General features: G+C 50.9%; 1 protein-coding gene across 1 annotated transcript in view; it reads right to left on the reverse strand.

Annotated features, from left to right (window-relative positions):
- The window catches only part of LOC133530438 (microtubule-actin cross-linking factor 1, isoforms 1/2/3/4/5-like), a 164,446-nt gene that overhangs the window by 54,084 nt on the left and 91,031 nt on the right, over positions 1 to 19,331 (reverse strand). The window contains exons 31-55 of the mRNA XM_061868349.1: positions 18,752 to 18,950; positions 18,018 to 18,245; positions 17,276 to 17,413; positions 16,752 to 16,975; positions 15,021 to 15,221; positions 14,568 to 14,768; positions 13,848 to 13,950; positions 13,571 to 13,678; positions 13,206 to 13,349; positions 12,940 to 13,045; positions 12,682 to 12,810; positions 12,331 to 12,488; positions 12,080 to 12,211; positions 11,466 to 11,578; positions 11,184 to 11,325; positions 10,580 to 10,746; positions 9,919 to 10,078; positions 9,454 to 9,650; positions 8,165 to 9,039; positions 7,395 to 7,519; positions 6,944 to 7,104; positions 6,574 to 6,698; positions 5,071 to 5,270; positions 4,547 to 4,741; positions 3,826 to 4,053 (exon numbers count right to left, since the gene is read on the reverse strand). Coding sequence (XP_061724333.1) covers positions 3,826 to 4,053; positions 4,547 to 4,741; positions 5,071 to 5,270; positions 6,574 to 6,698; positions 6,944 to 7,104; positions 7,395 to 7,519; positions 8,165 to 9,039; positions 9,454 to 9,650; positions 9,919 to 10,078; positions 10,580 to 10,746; positions 11,184 to 11,325; positions 11,466 to 11,578; positions 12,080 to 12,211; positions 12,331 to 12,488; positions 12,682 to 12,810; positions 12,940 to 13,045; positions 13,206 to 13,349; positions 13,571 to 13,678; positions 13,848 to 13,950; positions 14,568 to 14,768; positions 15,021 to 15,221; positions 16,752 to 16,975; positions 17,276 to 17,413; positions 18,018 to 18,245; positions 18,752 to 18,950 — 4,759 coding nt within the window. The remainder of the gene's footprint in view (positions 1 to 3,825; positions 4,054 to 4,546; positions 4,742 to 5,070; positions 5,271 to 6,573; positions 6,699 to 6,943; positions 7,105 to 7,394; positions 7,520 to 8,164; positions 9,040 to 9,453; positions 9,651 to 9,918; positions 10,079 to 10,579; positions 10,747 to 11,183; positions 11,326 to 11,465; positions 11,579 to 12,079; positions 12,212 to 12,330; positions 12,489 to 12,681; positions 12,811 to 12,939; positions 13,046 to 13,205; positions 13,350 to 13,570; positions 13,679 to 13,847; positions 13,951 to 14,567; positions 14,769 to 15,020; positions 15,222 to 16,751; positions 16,976 to 17,275; positions 17,414 to 18,017; positions 18,246 to 18,751; positions 18,951 to 19,331) is intronic.

The raw sequence follows: 19,331 nt of genomic DNA on the forward strand, positions 1-19,331 counted from the left end.
CCCTAAAGGTCATCTACTCTATCTCGCCTATATTTTCAAAGAAATACACTCAAGTCAAAGTGGAATCGAGGTCCAGATAAGCATACTTATAGTTAGTATCAGTTGACAGCTGTCACTTGTCACGGTTGAATAAGCTGCGTAAACAAACAAGTTTTTAAAATGTAACAAATAAATATTTTAGTGTAATTCATGAGCCAGTGCGATCAATGACTACTAACTACGCTCCGTGAGTGTTATTTACTAGATTTGTCTATTGGATAAAGGACAATATCGACCGAAACGATATGTGAACTTGGATTGTTTGTTGTCGGTAAATAAATGTGAAATCAGTGGATAGTGCCATTGTGAAGTGTGTAGGACCTTTTTACATTCGACTACTGAGTATATAAACAACAAAGTGTGAGTAAATTGTTGAAAAAAGAACAAAATTGCTTTGTTAGGGCCGTTTGTTGCTTTGAATATATAGCTTATAGTTAGTGTAGTGCCTCACCTGGTTCCTCGTGTTGGCGGCGTCGCCCGCGTAGCCGCCGTCGGCCAGCCCCTCGGCCGCGCGCGCCGCGTCGGCCACCGCGTCGTCGGCGCGCTCCAGCCGCTTGTAGAAGATAAGCATACTTATAGTTAGTGTAGTGCCTCACCTGGTTCCTCGTGTTGGCGGCGTCGCCCGCGTAGCCGCCGTCGGCCAGCCCCTCGGCCGCGCGCGCCGCGTCGGCCACCGCGTCGTCGGCGCGCTCCAGCCGCTTGTAGAAGATAAGCATACTTATAGTTAGTGTAGTGCCTCACCTGGTTCCTCGTGTTGGCGGCGTCGCCCGCGTAGCCGCCGTCGGCCAGCCCCTCGGCCGCGCGCGCCGCGTCGGCCACCGCGTCGTCGGCGCGCTCCAGCCGCTTGTAGAAGATAAGCATACTTATAGTTAGTGTAGTGCCTCACCTGGTTCCTCGTGTTGGCGGCGTCGCCCGCGTAGCCGCCGTCGGCCAGCCCCTCGGCCGCGCGCGCCGCGTCGGCCACCGCGTCGTCGGCGCGCTCCAGCCGCTTGTAGAAGATAAGCATACTTATAGTTAGTGTAGTGCCTCACCTGGTTCCTCGTGTTGGCGGCGTCGCCCGCGTAGCCGCCGTCGGCCAGCCCCTCGGCCGCGCGCGCCGCGTCGGCCACCGCGTCGTCGGCGCGCTCCAGCCGCTTGTAGAAGATAAGCATACTTATAGTTAGTGTAGTGCCTCACCTGGTTCCTCGTGTTGGCGGCGTCGCCCGCGTAGCCGCCGTCGGCCAGCCCCTCGGCCGCGCGCGCCGCGTCGGCCACCGCGTCGTCGGCGCGCTCCAGCCGCTTGTAGAAGATAAGCATACTTATAGTTAGTGTAGTGCCTCACCTGGTTCCTCGTGTTGGCGGCGTCGCCCGCGTAGCCGCCGTCGGCCAGCCCCTCGGCCGCGCGCGCCGCGTCGGCCACCGCGTCGTCGGCGCGCTCCAGCCGCTTGTAGAAGATAAGCATACTTATAGTTAGTGTAGTGCCTCACCTGGTTCCTCGTGTTGGCGGCGTCGCCCGCGTAGCCGCCGTCGGCCAGCCCCTCGGCCGCGCGCGCCGCGTCGGCCACCGCGTCGTCGGCGCGCTCCAGCCGCTTGTAGAAGATAAGCATACTTATAGTTAGTGTAGTGCCTCACCTGGTTCCTCGTGTTGGCGGCGTCGCCCGCGTAGCCGCCGTCGGCCAGCCCCTCGGCCGCGCGCGCCGCGTCGGCCACCGCGTCGTCGGCGCGCTCCAGCCGCTTGTAGAAGATAAGCATACTTATAGTTAGTGTAGTGCCTCACCTGGTTCCTCGTGTTGGCGGCGTCGCCCGCGTAGCCGCCGTCGGCCAGCCCCTCGGCCGCGCGCGCCGCGTCGGCCACCGCGTCGTCGGCGCGCTCCAGCCGCTTGTAGAAGATAAGCATACTTATAGTTAGTGTAGTGCCTCACCTGGTTCCTCGTGTTGGCGGCGTCGCCCGCGTAGCCGCCGTCGGCCAGCCCCTCGGCCGCGCGCGCCGCGTCGGCCACCGCGTCGTCGGCGCGCTCCAGCCGCTTGTAGAAGATAAGCATACTTATAGTTAGTGTAGTGCCTCACCTGGTTCCTCGTGTTGGCGGCGTCGCCCGCGTAGCCGCCGTCGGCCAGCCCCTCGGCCGCGCGCGCCGCGTCGGCCACCGCGTCGTCGGCGCGCTCCAGCCGCTTGTAGAAGATAAGCATACTTATAGTTAGTGTAGTGCCTCACCTGGTTCCTCGTGTTGGCGGCGTCGCCCGCGTAGCCGCCGTCGGCCAGCCCCTCGGCCGCGCGCGCCGCGTCGGCCACCGCGTCGTCGGCGCGCTCCAGCCGCTTGTAGAAGATAAGCATACTTATAGTTAGTGTAGTGCCTCACCTGGTTCCTCGTGTTGGCGGCGTCGCCCGCGTAGCCGCCGTCGGCCAGCCCCTCGGCCGCTTTCGCCGCGTCGGCCACGGCGTCGTCGGCGCGCTCCAGCCGCTTGTAGAAGATAAGCATACTTATAGTTAGTGTAGTGCCTCACCTGGTTCCTCGTGTTGGCGGCGTCGCCCGCGTAGCCGCCGTCGGCCAGCCCCTCGGCCGCGCGCGCCGCGTCGGCCACCGCGTCGTCGGCGCGCTCCAGCCGCTTGTAGAAGATAAGCATACTTATAGTTAGTGTAGTGCCTCACCTGGTTCCTCGTGTTGGCGGCGTCGCCCGCGTAGCCGCCGTCGGCCAGCCCCTCGGCCGCGCGCGCCGCGTCGGCCACCGCGTCGTCGGCGCGCTCCAGCCGCGTGTAGAAGATAAGCATACTTATAGTTAGTGTAGTGCCTCACCTGGTTCCTCGTGTTGGCGGCGTCGCCCGCGTAGCCGCCGTCGGCCAGCCCCTCGGCCGCGCGCGCCGCGTCGGCCACCGCGTCGTCGGCGCGCTCCAGCCGCTTGTAGAAGATAAGCATACTTATAGTTAGTGTAGTGCCTCACCTGGTTCCTCGTGTTGGCGGCGTCGCCCGCGTAGCCGCCGTCGGCCAGCCCCTCGGCCGCGCGCGCCGCGTCGGCCACCGCGTCGTCGGCGCGCTCCAGCCGCTTGTAGAAGATAAGCATACTTATAGTTAGTGTAGTGCCTCACCTGGTTCCTCGTGTTGGCGGCGTCGCCCGCGTAGCCGCCGTCGGCCAGCCCCTCGGCCGCGCGCGCCGCGTCGGCCACCGCGTCGTCGGCGCGCTCCAGCCGCTTGTAGAAGATAAGCATACTTATAGTTAGTGTAGTGCCTCACCTGGTTCCTCGTGTTGGCGGCGTCGCCCGCGTAGCCGCCGTCGGCCAGCCCCTCGGCCGCGCGCGCCGCGTCGGCCACCGCGTCGTCGGCGCGCTCCAGCCGCTTGTAGAAGATAAGCATACTTATAGTTAGTGTAGTGCCTCACCTGGTTCCTCGTGTTGGCGGCGTCGCCCGCGTAGCCGCCGTCGGCCAGCCCCTCGGCCGCGCGCGCCGCGTCGGCCACCGCGTCGTCGGCGCGCTCCAGCCGCTTGTAGAAGATAAGCATACTTATAGTTAGTGTAGTGCCTCACCTGGTTCCTCGTGTTGGCGGCGTCGCCCGCGTAGCCGCCGTCGGCCAGCCCCTCGGCCGCGCGCGCCGCGTCGGCCACCGCGTCGTCGGCGCGCTCCAGCCGCTTGTAGAAGATAAGCATACTTATAGTTAGTGTAGTGCCTCACCTGGTTCCTCGTGTTGGCGGCGTCGCCCGCGTAGCCGCCGTCGGCCAGCCCCTCGGCCGCGCGCGCCGCGTCGGCCACCGCGTCGTCGGCGCGCTCCAGCCGCTTGTAGAAGATAAGCATACTTATAGTTAGTGTAGTGCCTCACCTGGTTCCTCGTGTTGGCGGCGTCGCCCGCGTAGCCGCCGTCGGCCAGCCCCTCGGCCGCGCGCGCCGCGTCGGCCACCGCGTCGTCGGCGCGCTCCAGCCGCTTGTAGAAGCGCGTCATGTCGTCCAGCTGCTGCCGGACGGTCTTCATGTCGCGCCCGGGCGGCTTCATCGTGTCTAGTTCCTTTTCCAAGTCTGAGAGGTCAGCCGATAGGCTCTTGACTTTCTCCTGAAAGTATAGATGGAATTCGTTTTTTGGGTTTAGTAAATATGGTCACAATTTTTCCTGCCTAGCGTAATAAAAAGTGAATTGGCATTTAAATTGTTTTTGAGGTAAAATACCATTGGTATTAACCTTTTAAACGTCACGCCTATCGCACGCGGCGCGTAATCGTGAACCTTGTCGGTACGCATGATATTGGGCTGTAGCCGCCCGCGTCATATGACGTCTTTGGCGGTCAAAAGGTTAAAACTCAGCCGACCTAAACTGCTCATCGTACAGACACGAATGTCAAATTGTCAGCAGTTTGTCATTTACTGAGGTTAGTTGATAAACGCCAATAAAAATAAACGAAAATAAAGCAAAATTAAAATGTATTTAGTAACTCTAGTTGTCACAGAGCTGCTGTTTTTCCTATCCTACTAGTAAAACTCATCATTTTATGATGTATATAACAGTTTGGATTTGTTGATGAAAATAAAACTTAGTGTCGGTTCCGTACCTGGAAGTGCGTCATAGCGCTAGCAGCGCCAGCGAGGCGGTCGCGGGCGTCTCCAGCCTTCGCGTCCAGCTCGTCCAGCCGCTCGGCCAGCGCGCCCGCCGTGGCGTCCAGCACCTGCCGCGCGCGCCCGGCCGCGTCCGGCCCGGCCATCTCGTGCGCCATCGTCACGATGTCGTCCACTGCCGCGTTTACGCTCTGTGGGGAAAGAGAAGGTTAGTTTTTAGGAAAATTGCAAACGCTAAAGGTTTAACGGTAAAAATTATATCTTAGAAAGAATTATGATATTGGTTAAATGACCAGAAATAATGAACTGAAAAAATTACCAAGTAATTTATTTACAACTATATTTTATCTGAAAAATGATGCTATTGGAAGTAGATTGTCAAAGTAAACTTTGTAGCCACAGTAAATTCACATTCATTAAAACTTTTAGAACACCATTTGATTATTTCATCGATATGTGTTAAATTAGTTAAATATGACAAAGTGGCGCCATCTACTGGAGCCCCGGGGCCGCACGCTACCTGCAGCGGCGCGCGCAGCGCCTGCACGGTGTCGGCGACGCGCGCGACGGCCTCGGCGGCCTGCGCGGGCGGCGCGGCCAGCGCGTCCTGCAGGCGCTCCTCGCAGCGCTGCAGCGGCGTCTCCACCGCGCGCACGCGCTCCTGGAACTCGCCGAGCTTGCGCGCGGTGGACTCCAGGAATTCCACTTGCTGGAGGACCTCTGTTAGGGAAACGTATACGGTTACTTGTTGATGTCTTTTCTCCGACTGATCATTTTCTTCAAAACGCAGTATTACTTTTTCATCTCTCCTTTTCGGAAAGTTCGCCTTTTATAGTAGACCTTTGATAGCCAGGTGAAAAATTTGTCAACTCGGGTAAAAGTAACCAGCTCACCCTCGAACTGTTGGCGCTCTCACTTCGTTCGAGCGCCAAAATATCTCGGGCGATATGGTTCATTTTCCACCGTTGGTTAACAATCTACTATTTCACACATTGCTAATGTGGCATAAATACAAAATACAAAACTACACTTTTGCTTTCTACTGTTTCGACACGAAACAAAACAAAACGAAACGGCAGAAAAATTCCCACGTACAAAGCACAAAACCTTTTTCACGTCAAAAGCTAGAACAAGGGTCATTTGCTACTTAAAAACAGTGAGCAAAATCGCATTTTACTCACTGAGTGACACAAAATAACATTCACGTGACCTTTATAACTTGCGGAGCCTTATACAAGTTCGAAATATTTGGATTCTATTGTCTTTGCCCCTTTCACGTCATTGGCAAAAAGAAAGAGACAAAAATAGTGCACACGTAATTTAACGGTCCATTGACAGTTTATAATAGACCCCCGAAATAAGTCAGACCGCATTGTTCCAAAACACACTTCGTTCGTAATAATTAATGAATGAAATAATTTTTTTAAATCTAATAAAAACACCATATTTTGCGTATTTCATTATACAATCAAAACAATGAACTTACGCAATTGTTACGCAAAGTAAATAATTCTACTTTTAACGATCTCTACTATAGTTGACAAAAGTTGTATCCGCAATTCGGACCGTATCTTACAACCTTTTTTTTTACATAAAAAAAGTGGTCGATTGAACTGTCAATTGATGTTCGTTATTTCCGTATTATTTTATTAAAATTTCTTTTGTTTTGTTTTATTGCGGTAAATAAACTAATTGTTAGAATACATCAAGAAAACATGAGTGAAATAGTGATGAAGAGGATTACATTTTTTCAGGTTGTATTTTTACCTTCCAAATATGTTCTCACTGCTGTCGTGAAAATTTTTGTGTACTACACGAAATCAAAGTTATTTACATCTCGTGCGCTTTTGTGTCCCTTACTGCGCTCAAGATTCTAAATTAGATTCTAGATCTATTATAGAATCTTTCGCTTGCACGGGACTCAAAATAAGCACTAGAAGAAACATCAAACATTGCTCTGTTGTTGTACAAATAACTATTGTTTCGTAAATCGATCATACTTATATTAGTAAATAGATCTCACCGTTGTTGAGGCGGTCCCATCTCTGCTTCATGCTATCGAGCTGAGATCGCACGATGTCCTGGTCCACGTCGCAGGCCGAGATGAACGTCTCGCCCAGGGTCTTGTTGTTTTCGTATTCACCAGATCTGACCACATATAACAATAATATTTGTTTGGTTTTGGAGCAAATATTACATGTCCATGTTAAGTAGTTGTGATATATATAAACAAAAACCTTGGTACCGTTTATAAAAACTCGGTTACATAGAACGACTCTTTATTACAACACTAAGTTAGGATCATTATTAAAAAAAATTAAAAGGGTGATATGATCCTGCCTACAATAGTGTCTGCAGTTTAATTAAATTTATCATACTCGAGATGCACGTACCTCTTCCAGATGTCGTTCCTGATGGTCTGCAGCTCCCGCAGCTGCTTCTCCACGTCCCGCTTGGTGAACACGGCGGGCGTCAGCTTGCCGACTCGCTCCTCCGCCTCCGAGATCCAGGGCAGGAAGTTCTCTTGCGCCTTCGAGTATTTGCGGCAGTGCTCCTGCGAGAAAATTATTCATTTAAATCAATCACATTGTTTAATAATGCTGAGTTCTTTCGGTCGACATAGGGGGTCTCGTTTTGTTAGCAACTGATTTGATTGCACCTTTAGTTAAATTATAGCTACTAACTGGCTCGGTAAAGGTACCGAGAAGAGTGGTGCTGGCTTGAAAGCCCAATACTTTCAAAGTGAGAGATATTCTTCATAGTATTTCTTGAAATAATTGATATAAAATCATCATAGAATTAAATAAAAATATCAAGATAGAATATGGTTAGATATGTCCATACCATGGCAGCCTGTAGACGTGTGTGTCGGTCGTAAGTCTCCCGCTTGAGTTTCTCCCACTGCGTCTGCACGCGATCCAGGTCCTTGCGTAAGCCTTGGTGAGCGGGCTTCTTCTCCATCTCACGACCTGAACGAAAGTAGTGTGGTAAATTAATCTTGTTATTTTATGCGCAGCTTTTATACGAAATCACTGTAGATCTAGAAGTTTTGGTCTTTATTCCGCCACTTAACATACAATACTTCGCGATATATTGAAACTACTGTAAAATGACAAAGTTGCCTTGATTGAAGGCTTTTAGAGTGCAATTCAGTTTTTGTGAGGGGAATGGTACGTAAATAATGTTATTTTTTTTTAAATACCACGATGGTGACAAACAAGCACACGGCCCGCCTATGGTAAGCAGTCACCGTAGCCTATCGATACCTGCAATTCCAGATGTGTACCACCACCACCACGTACCACACACACACACACACACACACACACACACACACACACACACACACACACACACACACACACACACACACACACACACACACACACACACACACACACACACACACACACACACACACACACACACACACACACACACACACACACACACACACACACACACACATGCGTACGCGTGGTATTACGTACTATTTTCATGGTGTAAATTAGGACCATTTTTAATATTACCATGACGTCAGTAGCCCTTCGTTATCCGGAGATAAAGCGGCACATTTTGTAGAGTCATGTAACGAACAGTTATGTTAACGTTACCTTTGTCGAGCAGCATGATGAGCTCGTGCTCGCGCTGCGTGACGTCGCGGTACAGCGGCTCGTGGCGCTCCAGCTGCTGCTGCAGCTTGTGCTTGTCGGCCGACACCTGCAGCTTGCCGGGCAGCGCGCCCAGCTCCGACTGCAGCCAGCCCAGCGTGCGGGCCACGTTACCTTTGTCGAGCAGCATGATGAGCTCGTGCTCGCGCTGCGTGACGTCGCGGTACAGCGGCTCGTGGCGCTCCAGCTGCTGCTGCAGCTTGTGCTTGTCGGCCGACACCTGCAGCTTGCCGGGCAGCGCGCCCAGCTCCGACTGCAGCCAGCCCAGCGTGCGGGCCACGTTACCTTTGTCGAGCAGCATGATGAGCTCGTGCTCGCGCTGCGTGACGTCGCGGTACAGCGGCTCGTGGCGCTCCAGCTGCTGCTGCAGCTTGTGCTTGTCGGCCGACACCTGCAGCTTGCCGGGCAGCGCGCCCAGCTCCGACTGCAGCCAGCCCAGCGTGCGGGCCACGTTACCTTTGTCGAGCAGCATGATGAGCTCGTGCTCGCGCTGCGTGACGTCGCGGTACAGCGGCTCGTGGCGCTCCAGCTGCTGCTGCAGCTTGTGCTTGTCGGCCGACACCTGCAGCTTGCCGGGCAGCGCGCCCAGCTCCGACTGCAGCCAGCCCAGCGTGCGGGCCACGTTACCTTTGTCGAGCAGCATGATGAGCTCGTGCTCGCGCTGCGTGACGTCGCGGTACAGCGGCTCGTGGCGCTCCAGCTGCTGCTGCAGCTTGTGCTTGTCGGCCGACACCTGCAGCTTGCCGGGCAGCGCGCCCAGCTCCGACTGCAGCCAGCCCAGCGTGCGGGCCACGTTCTCCTCCAGGTTGCGCCCGTCCCTGTATACGATACATATATTTTATAACTGTTCTAAAGTTCTACCATATTTAAATGCTTCTAGTTTGCTTGCAATTAACTAGTTGCCTACTAATTAATTGCAAGCAAACTAAAAGCATCTACCTACTTAAAAGTCTATAGAACTTCCCTTCTCGTCAATACTCATTTTATTTCTAAAGGCACTGTCATTGATACTGAAGGCCGGTCACACCAAACGGTGAAATTGCATGAAAATTGCGACGATTATGGCGCAATCGAATTTAAGTAAACTATTCAACATTTTGTACATACAAACTTGTCTAGAATGTCCTAATTTGTTAAAACGATGTGAACGATAATTTTAATACAAAATTTATACAAAATGAATGATTAGGCAGTAAATCATTATATGGGAATATAATATGCACGACACTCACTTGAGCGCCGCCTCGATCTCCGCCTTCCTGTGGTCCAGCTTCCTCTGCAGGTTGTCGTACTGGCGGCCGACGGCGGCCAGCTTGCTCTGTATGTCCTGGCGCGAGGCCGGGTCCGCCAGCACGTCGGCCAGCGCCGCGCCCGCCGCCTCCAGGTCCGCCAGCAGCGGCCGCTGACCCTCCAGTTGGCGCTCGAGGTTCTAACGGATGGAGGGGAAATTACTTACTATGCTACTGCTCAAGTACGTTAACCCTTCACAATGAAACTATCATAAGAGCTGTTTATGTGAAGAGTCAAAATCACGGACGTAACGAACGTCTAGTTTCTTTGAACACCGTTTAGACGACGTGTCTATAAATCATATCTGATTGTTGGGGATATAATATAAATTATGTGAGTTTTGGGCGTTACCTGACGATATTGAATATGAAGCGGTATCCTGGTCACGGCACCAAATTGTAACTCACCTCGATCTTCCTGAGCTGCTCCTCGGGCTCCTTGTCCATGGCGAGGTCGTCGAGCTTGTCGCCGATGGTCTGCAGCGCGTCGCGCAGGCGCGCCAGGCCGGCGTCGAACTCGCGCGACGTGTCCGCCGCCGCTCCCAGGCTTGACGCGCGCTGCTCGAGTCTGTAATAATTACCACATAATAATGATTGTTTTAAAATAAAATATTCACTTTGCTTAGGCCTAATTAAGCATTGTATTGGAAGAACTTAATTTCTGTTACAAAAATGCAAAAAGACTAGATATAGGTTGGTAAGTTAAGTGGTTCATGTGAAATTAACTCAAAAACATAATAACGCACAAAAACAGATTAGAATTTGCTATTTAAAACATGCATCGAAATAATTTAAAGTGCGGTTATATGTTTGAAGACGTCTACGCTTGCTTATCAAATGACGTAAACTAGGTAACATGAGTATCAAATCCTATGCGTCTGTTTAACTGGGGACTGAAAAATCGGCTCTTAGTCCTTGGAGTGATAGGTCGTCGGCTCCCGACCGATTACGGCATTTAAATTTCAATAATTATTAATTGTATTAAAATCAAAATTCAGTTGAGGAGAAAGTTATGATATTTTTCGTTTGAATGTCATTACAGCTTACTCTAACAGGCCATGCAACTCACTTGTTGAGCAGATCGTTCCAGCGGTCCTGCAGGTCCTTGAGCTTGGTGCGCAGCTTCTCTGCGTCGGGCGAGCGCGGCTCCAGGCGCTCCAGCACGCCGGCCGCCACCTGCTCCAGGTGGGACAGCTGCGGCTGCTGCGTGCGGAACTCTTCGCGGAGGACTTGCACCTACAGGTACAATCATAGGTTTTATAGTATTTTATACAATAAACAAAAACAGCCGGTCTGTGTGTTCGTCTTACAAAGTTCTTAATTATAATTAGATACTATGGACTTGTGTATCATATTAATTATCAAATAAACGTCATTTCCGGTTTTTATTCCTTTTTACCACGATATTCCTATTCGTCCCGGTTGGCAGTATTTATTAAGTAAACCAGTGTTTGGACAGCGAGCAAGGCTGGTCTGGTTTGACCATGATTTCATTCGAGTGTATTTCTTATGTATGTTGAGTTTAAGTTTTTGCTTAGTTCATACTTGCAGATAAATAAATAGGATTTCTTGCCGTTTTTCGATTATCTAAAACAGACAATTTGATCTTGGACATTGGACCTCCTAAAAATTCGAATTTAGAAGTGTACTTATTAATATCTGTCAGTCCATACCTGTTGCACTTGCGTCTGCACCATGCGCGAGTCGGAGGAGATGGGTCCCAGCGCGGTCATCATGCGGTCCTTGGACAGCAGCCACGACGACAGGTTGCTGTGCGTGTCTTGGAAGTCCTTTACTTCCTCCATTAGGCGGATCCTAGTAAAATAATAGCAATACGTTGATATATTGTGTGATTTAACAAAATTTTATTAATCAGGAAGAGATTTCCGCTCGCAACACTTGTTGTCAATGTTAGCCAATTTGTAAATGGCTGGTAAATGTATTCGGCTACGCACTTGTCCTTGCAGGCGTCGTGCAGGCTCCTCCAGCGCGACACGACGTCCTCCATGGCGTCGTGCAGCCGGTCGGCGCCCGCCACGCCTTGCTTGCGCTTCAGCAGCTCGCGGACCTGTACCAAACATAATCTATCATCAGCAACCAAAAACATTTTTTCCTTGAGTAAAATTGCTTTCTTGTTATAATTAACACATACATACGTACACACATATAATCACGCGTATTTCCCGGAGGGGTAGGCAGAGACCACGGATTTCCACTTGCTACGATCCTGACATATCTCTTTCGCTTCATTCACTTTCATAACATTCCTCATACACACTCGCCGGTTTAGTGTGCTCCTGACCTTGCCTTCTTCAGAATTTCCCTGATTTAATTAACACATAGCCTCTAATTTTGGTACTTGTGCACATCCAATAACGGTGTAATGACAGAGTTTAGTTAAAAGGAATGTCAGAAACCCTTAGCCTTCTTGATAAACCAAGTCATAAAATGAATCGATTGCAACCCCACCCATCAAACCCGGCTAGGTACTTTTGACGATCAAGTAGAATACATCGATCAAACATTACCATCCCTCTAACCATCCCTTCGTTTTGGCGTTTCAAAATACCTGAGTCTTGGCAGAATCGAGCGCACTCTGCTTCTCGTACATCTCTTCGAGCACGGCGCGGGCTTGCTTAATAGTCTTGTCGGCTTCCTCCTTCGTGTTCGGGACGCAATCCTTCGGCAGTTGCCTCTGGACCTGAATAATACAACACAGTTATAGTAACAGTTAGTTTTGTTTTAAGATTATAAAACTGTAATATCGTGGTCACGGCACCAAACTGTTTTTCCTTGTTCTATCCAGAAGGTTGCACGTACCTTGTCCAGGAAGTGGTGCGTGTTGCGGATGGTGTCCTCGTGGCGCCGCAGCTCCTCGCGCACGGCGTCCAGCTCGCCCTGGCGGTCGGCCAGCTTCGTGCCGAGCAGGCTGTAGCGGTTGTTGATCTCGGAGAGCTGTTGTTGTACCGGCGACAGTTCTGTAATAAATATCACAGTTAATCAACTGCTTCTTATCTTTTCAATCAATATAATACACGGAAGTCCCAGAGTTCAAACCTCCTCAACTCCTCCTAGATAGTAGTAATAAGTTTGGTTACTAAGAAAATGCAAAAAGAGAATTAAAGTTTAGGTGTAATATCAGTTGCGCGTTATTGGGAATGAGAATGTTACCTTCAAGATGTAGCTGGTCGCTGGAGGAGCGGCGCGATGAGAAGCCGCTGGACGTGGAGTGCGTGGAGCCCGGGCTCACCAGGCCGTGGCCCTTGGTCGGCGAGGGCGAGCGACCGTCCAGGGTGCGTACTGCAAGAGATAATAATTTATTTTTTATTTAATATATAATTACCTTTTACTACCTTTATTAATTCCCGATAAATTGGATATCCCAATCCTAAACTTAATTACTTCGTGTTGTTGTTTGAGAGTACTGACCTGGCGTCTGTCGCTTGGTGGGGCTGTAGAGCTGCCTCTTGCGGTGCGGGCTGTCCACGCGTTCGCCACGTGTCAGGGCTTCGTATACGGCACCCGCCTCGTTCACCTAATTCATACATTATTCATTATTTCAGTACACTAAATAAAGTCTAAAGAATGGTCAAAAAATCTCTGGATAAAAATACAAATATAATAAAACATGAAATTTAAATTTTGGATATATAATATTTCAAAGTATCACAATGCGGCTACACTTCGTAAAATACCTTATCAATAGTAATGGAGTAATCGCGATACTCCTTAGCCAGCGGTCGCAGCTCGTCGGCCTGCTGCTTGAGCACTTCCAGGTCGAGCGCCACGGGCTGCAGGCGGCCCACTCTGTTCTCGAACGACTGCAGCCACTCCAACACCTGAGACAGATCATTTACTTTATTTAAACATTCAATCAACTTATGTGACTATCTGAAAAAGTCTACCCTTTGCCATTCATATCCCTACACTAAGAGCTAAACTACTTATCCAGTAAAGAGGGGCCCATCAACCTTGCAAAGATTTTGGAGTGCGGGCGCTATTTTAATTTATGACAAATATCAGTAAAAATGTTGTAATAAAAAAAAATATGTGGGCTTACCTGAGCGCGGAGGGTCTCATACTGGCTAAGCTGGTCGGCGCGTTGCTTGGACAGCTTCTGTTTCTCCTCCAGCGACGTGTTGAAGTCGCGCCACGCGTTCTCCAGGAGCTGCACACACGAATCATTAATTTAACCATAATACACTCACATCACCCATTAAGGATTGAAGATGAGTAATTTTGGATCTACAGTACAGAGCAAATCTTTCGATTGCGTTACCAGACAGTTTTTGTGCAACTGACCCTTAGCAAGAGCTATAAAAGAGGTACAAGTTTACCTTCATCCTGTCACGGACGACGTGTGTGTCGGTGACGTCCTTCTTGGAGATCAGCTGCTTGCCTTGCTGCAGGCACTCGTCCAGCAGCGGCATTTGTACGTCCCTGGACAATCAATGACCATTAACATTTTGGAATTGAAGTATCAACTAAGTGAATTTGAAATAGAGGTGGATTGTCAAAGTAAATTTTGTAGCCACAGTAAAACTAGATCATAGGCCAAAGGTATGGCGGCATCGTTTCAAGCGATGGCGCCATTACCTTTGGCCTATGCTCTATTAGATGGCGCCACTTTTTGATATTTAACCAATTTAACACATATCAGTGAAAGTATAAGAATCAAAGTTTAATAGCATTCTAAAAGTTTTAATCATGTGTCGAAAGATGGCAGTAAATTTACTGTGGCTACAAAGTTTTCTTTGATAATTTGATTTAATGCTATCGAGATGAGTAGGAATCCTGAGTGTTTTTAAACCAGGTCTAAGACTGATCATGATTGCTAGGATATGCCACCAAAAACGCCAATTTATGAGACCATTTACCATAATTTGATTTCCACTTCGTTCAAGCGTCTAAGCATCATGTGTGAAAGAATTTCATCATTATTCTGTATTCACGATGTTTAGTTTTGTGAATGCGCTTTTCTAAAGCCGAATGCAGACGATAATTGCTGAAGCGCATAACTTCAAGCGTATTATGCTACTATGGTAGTGAGAAGTAACCTGAAGTGCGCCAAATCGCTCAGCCTGGAGCGCAGCTCATCGGCGTTCATCCTCGACAGCTCCCTGGAGTCGGCCTGCTCCAGCAGCTGCGCGTGCGCGGCGTCCAGCTTGCCGGCCAGCTGCGTGAAGTGAGACAGCTCGCTCCATACACTTTCCAGGAACTCGTTGCGCTTCGTCGAGCGCTCGAGTAGTTTCTCGTATCTGTGGGAGGCATGGTGAATAAATTCTAAAAATTCACAAAGTCATGTCAAGAAGAAAGACGAAAAGTTTGTAGAAATACGTTGTTTCTCTTTTGATCTGAACTTCGTTTTTCAGAAAAGATAATTATGTGACTATCTACATATCCTCAGGGATCCTATTACTAAGACTCCGCTGTCCGTCCGCCTGTCTGTCTGTCCATCTGCCACCATGCAGTATATTAAAAAATTTTTTTTTTTGAAATTTGAAATATACCTGTTGTAAATATCTTCCGCTCTCTGCTCCAGCTTCTTGGCGATCCTGGCGTTGCTGGGGTTGGCGGCGGCGTCGCGCGCCTGGCCGAGCAGCTTGCCGAGCGTGGCGCGCCGCGCCTCCAGCGACGCGTGCGCGATGCGCTGCTCGCGGACTTGCTCGTCGAGCCGCTCGCGGATGAGTGACGCCGGTTTTGATTGCGTTCTGTAATAAGGGTGTAATTAGTACGAGACCACTTTATCGAATGTCGTTTAGTCAACAAAGATTAGACCAAAATAAATCTATCTCGAATAATTTCTGCAATGAATCAGAGTCAGGTCTCACAGGGACCTCCAGTAGACAACACTCACTTGAACAGGGTCTCGGCCTGCTGCAGCCACTGCGCCTGCGTCTCGGCGGCGTCCTGCAGCCCCTGGCACTGCAGCAGCGCCGCCTCCAGCTCCTGGCAGCGCGAGCCCACGGCGCCCGTCAGCTCCGCGTAGCGAGTCAGGTCTCACAGGGACCTCCAGTAGACAACACTCACTTGAACAGGGTCTCGGCCTGCTGCAGCCACTGCGCCTGCGTCTCGGCGGCGTCCTGCAGCCCCTGGCACTGCAGCAGCGCCGCCTCCAGCTCCTGGCAGCGCGAGCCCACGGCGCCCGTCAGCTCCGCGTAGCGAGTCAGGTCTCACAGGGACCTCCAGTAGACAACACTCACTTGAACAGGGTCTCGGCCTGCTGCAGCCACTGCGCCTGCGTCTCGGCGGCGTCCTGCAGCCCCTGGCACTGCAGCAGCGCCGCCTCCAGCTCCTGGCAGCGCGAGCCCACGGCGCCCGTCAGCTCCGCGTAGCGAGTCAGGTCTCACAGGGACCTCCAGTAGACAACACTCACTTGAACAGGGTCTCGGCCTGCTGCAGCCACTGCGCCTGCGTCTCGGCGGCGTCCTGCAGCCCCTGGCACTGCAGCAGCGCCGCCTCCAGCTCCTGGCAGCGCGAGCCCACGGCGCCCGTCAGCTCCGCGTAGCGAGTCAGGTCTCACAGGGACCTCCAGTAGACAACACTCACTTGAACAGGGTCTCGGCCTGCTGCAGCCACTGCGCCTGCGTCTCGGCGGCGTCCTGCAGCCCCTGGCACTGCAGCAGCGCCGCCTCCAGCTCCTGGCAGCGCGAGCCCACGGCGCCCGTCAGCTCCGCGTAGCGAGTCAGGTCTCACAGGGACCTCCAGTAGACAACACTCACTTGAACAGGGTCTCGGCCTGCTGCAGCCACTGCGCCTGCGTCTCGGCGGCGTCCTGCAGCCCCTGGCACTGCAGCAGCGCCGCCTCCAGCTCCTGGCAGCGCGAGCCCACGGCGCCCGTCAGCTCCGCGTAGCGAGTCAGGTCTCACAGGGACCTCCAGTAGACAACACTCACTTGAACAGGGTCTCGGCCTGCTGCAGCCACTGCGCCTGCGTCTCGGCGGCGTCCTGCAGCCCCTGGCACTGCAGCAGCGCCGCCTCCAGCTCCTGGCAGCGCGAGCCCACGGCGCCCGTCAGCTCCGCGTAGCGAGTCAGGTCTCACAGGGACCTCCAGTAGACAACACTCACTTGAACAGGGTCTCGGCCTGCTGCAGCCACTGCGCCTGCGTCTCGGCGGCGTCCTGCAGCCCCTGGCACTGCAGCAGCGCCGCCTCCAGCTCCTGGCAGCGCGAGCCCACGGCGCCCGTCAGCTCCGCGTAGCGAGTCAGGTCTCACAGGGACCTCCAGTAGACAACACTCACTTGAACAGGGTCTCGGCCTGCTGCAGCCACTGCGCCTGCGTCTCGGCGGCGTCCTGCAGCCCCTGGCACTGCAGCAGCGCCGCCTCCAGCTCCTGGCAGCGCGAGCCCACGGCGCCCGTCAGCTCCGCGTAGCGCGCCGTCAGGTCCAGCACCGGGACCTCCAGTTGCCGGATCTCTGATGGTGTCAGATTGCCTTCCAGGGATTTGACTAGCTGGTCGCATGCCTGTTGAACGATGAAGTATTAGAGTGAAGCATATGGGAGTATCCAACGCGTTCAGTTTTAAAAACCGAAGCTTCAACGAGGCTTTTATAAAGAGATTCAGGAAACTACTGTCCTCATCGCAAAATTATGTATTTCTCAAAGTTTTTTAAAATATTAATACATCCGATGTATGTTGTGAACAAAAATGACAAAATCCGATTCGATGGCACTGAATGACATAAATATTCCTGTAACATATTCCCACTGCGGGCGTATTTTCTCTACCTAACTGAGGAAACAATATAAAGCAGTACAACTTACATCCTTAGCGTTGTCGACGAGGCGGCCTTGCGCCAGGATCTCCGAGTGCAGCGCCTTGGCGCGCGCCAGCTGCGTCTCCACGGCGCGCGGCTCGCCGCCCACGGGCTCCGACAGCACCGAGCGCGCTTGAGGCTCCACCTAACAGCCAATTACAACATTACACTGATGTGACGACCGGTTTGGCCTAGTGGGTAGTGACCCTGCCTACGAAGCTGATGGTCCCTGGTTCAAATCCTGGTAAGGGCATGTATTCGTGTGATGAGCATGGATATTTGTTCCTGAGTCATGGATGTTTTTTATGTATTTATAAATATTTATATATATCGTTGTCTAAGTACCCTCAACACAAGCCTTATTGAGCTTACTGTGGGACTTAGTCAATTTGTGTAATTATGTCCTATAATATTTATTTATATATTTATTACAAAGTTCTTAAGCTTAGTAGCTATTAAATTGTGCATCACATACATGACGTTAGAGACTCCTCGATTGCATAGAATAAGGACATGGGGTTTACAAATAAATGGTTTGTATGTCGGTGAAGTCAACAATTAGTGTACTATCAAAGCGTTGCATAGGATGACCTAATTTGAGTTACATGAACTACATCGAGACATATCGGCGGTCGACAAGGGTAATTATTATTAAGAAAAGATATAGTGACGGGTTTATCATTAGATTCTTACTGGTCATGGATGGTGCAATAAATGATATGAGGTTTTAAGTGAGGTAATGTTAGTACCTCCTTCATCCACCGCTGCGCGCGGTCCAGCGCGTCGTGGTACAGCTTGGTGACGTCGGCGGCGCCGCGCAGCCGCTCCTGCAGGCGCTGCGCGCGCGCCGCCAGCTCCGCGTGCCGCCGCCGCGCCAGCGCCGCCGCCTCCCGCAGCGCGCTGTCGCCCGACGGGTGCACGTGCGACAGGCGCGAGGGCAGCGATGTGCGGTACTCGTTCAGGATTGTTAGGAACTCCTGCAATTTCGAACACGTTGAACCCTATGCCGTTGCAGGTGATAATGCTGATGTAATGCTTACGATCTAGATAAAATGTGACCATTTTTATAACGAATCGCTAAACTACTCCGGATTAGAATAAGTACCGTTTACAATATAATACGTACATATACTTATATGTGTTGCAAAGTTATACCCAAAGCACATGATGGCTACGGAAATTTATTGACATTTAACGTTTCGACGTAACAAATCTAGTGTCGAATTAAGACATTTTGTTACCTAAACAACTTACTTCTAAACCCTTGGTGCTTCTCTCCTCCAGAGCCATCCATCAGATTCAATTGATTTTTAATATTTTAGTGACATAGTACCGACTGCTTAGTTTGCTTGTTAATCAATGCAGCACTACAAATCTACAAATCTTCTACGCACTTTCATGTTTTAGGATTTTTTTGCAAGATTCATTACTTTTTTCGAGATTCAATTATCACGTTTGAACATGCTGAACTTGATGTACATACCTTGCTCTCGTCCACGAACTTCTGCGCGGCCATGGTGATGAAGCGCAGGTCGGCCTGGTGCGCGATCACGTCGGACACGAACTCGCGCACGTCCTCGCTCTGCCCGGGCAGGTTCTTCAGCTTCGACAGCGCGGCCTCCTTCTCCTCCAGCGTGCGGTACGCGCCCTCCATCCAAGTGTTGAAGGTGTTCAGCTCGTTACTGGAAAATGTGCAGTTTTACACTGTTGTCCTCTGATTATGAAAACTCAAATCATAGGTAACTTTTGTTCAGGGATCGGGTACAATTTTACGAGATAAGCAAGTCACCATTTTCAGTTTCTAAAAGTATAACCATTTTGAGTCTTAACATGTATCTATTCCTTAGTACCAAATGGTTTAAAACATGCATTAAAAGGCATGTTAAGGCTGTTGAACCCGGTTTACTATCTGAAACACTTATTTATTGCTGTTCTATCGCAACAAGAGTTTAATCGACTAAGATATATTCAAGTCGCTTGTAATTCATACATTAACTTAACAAAGTTTACTGTGATGTAGTTTCTCTTCAGACTTGATCTATATGTTAATTTCGCAAAAGTCA

This window comes from Cydia pomonella, chromosome 22, assembly GCF_033807575.1.
Source record: "Cydia pomonella isolate Wapato2018A chromosome 22, ilCydPomo1, whole genome shotgun sequence".
Classification (NCBI taxonomy): domain Eukaryota; kingdom Metazoa; phylum Arthropoda; class Insecta; order Lepidoptera; family Tortricidae; genus Cydia; species Cydia pomonella.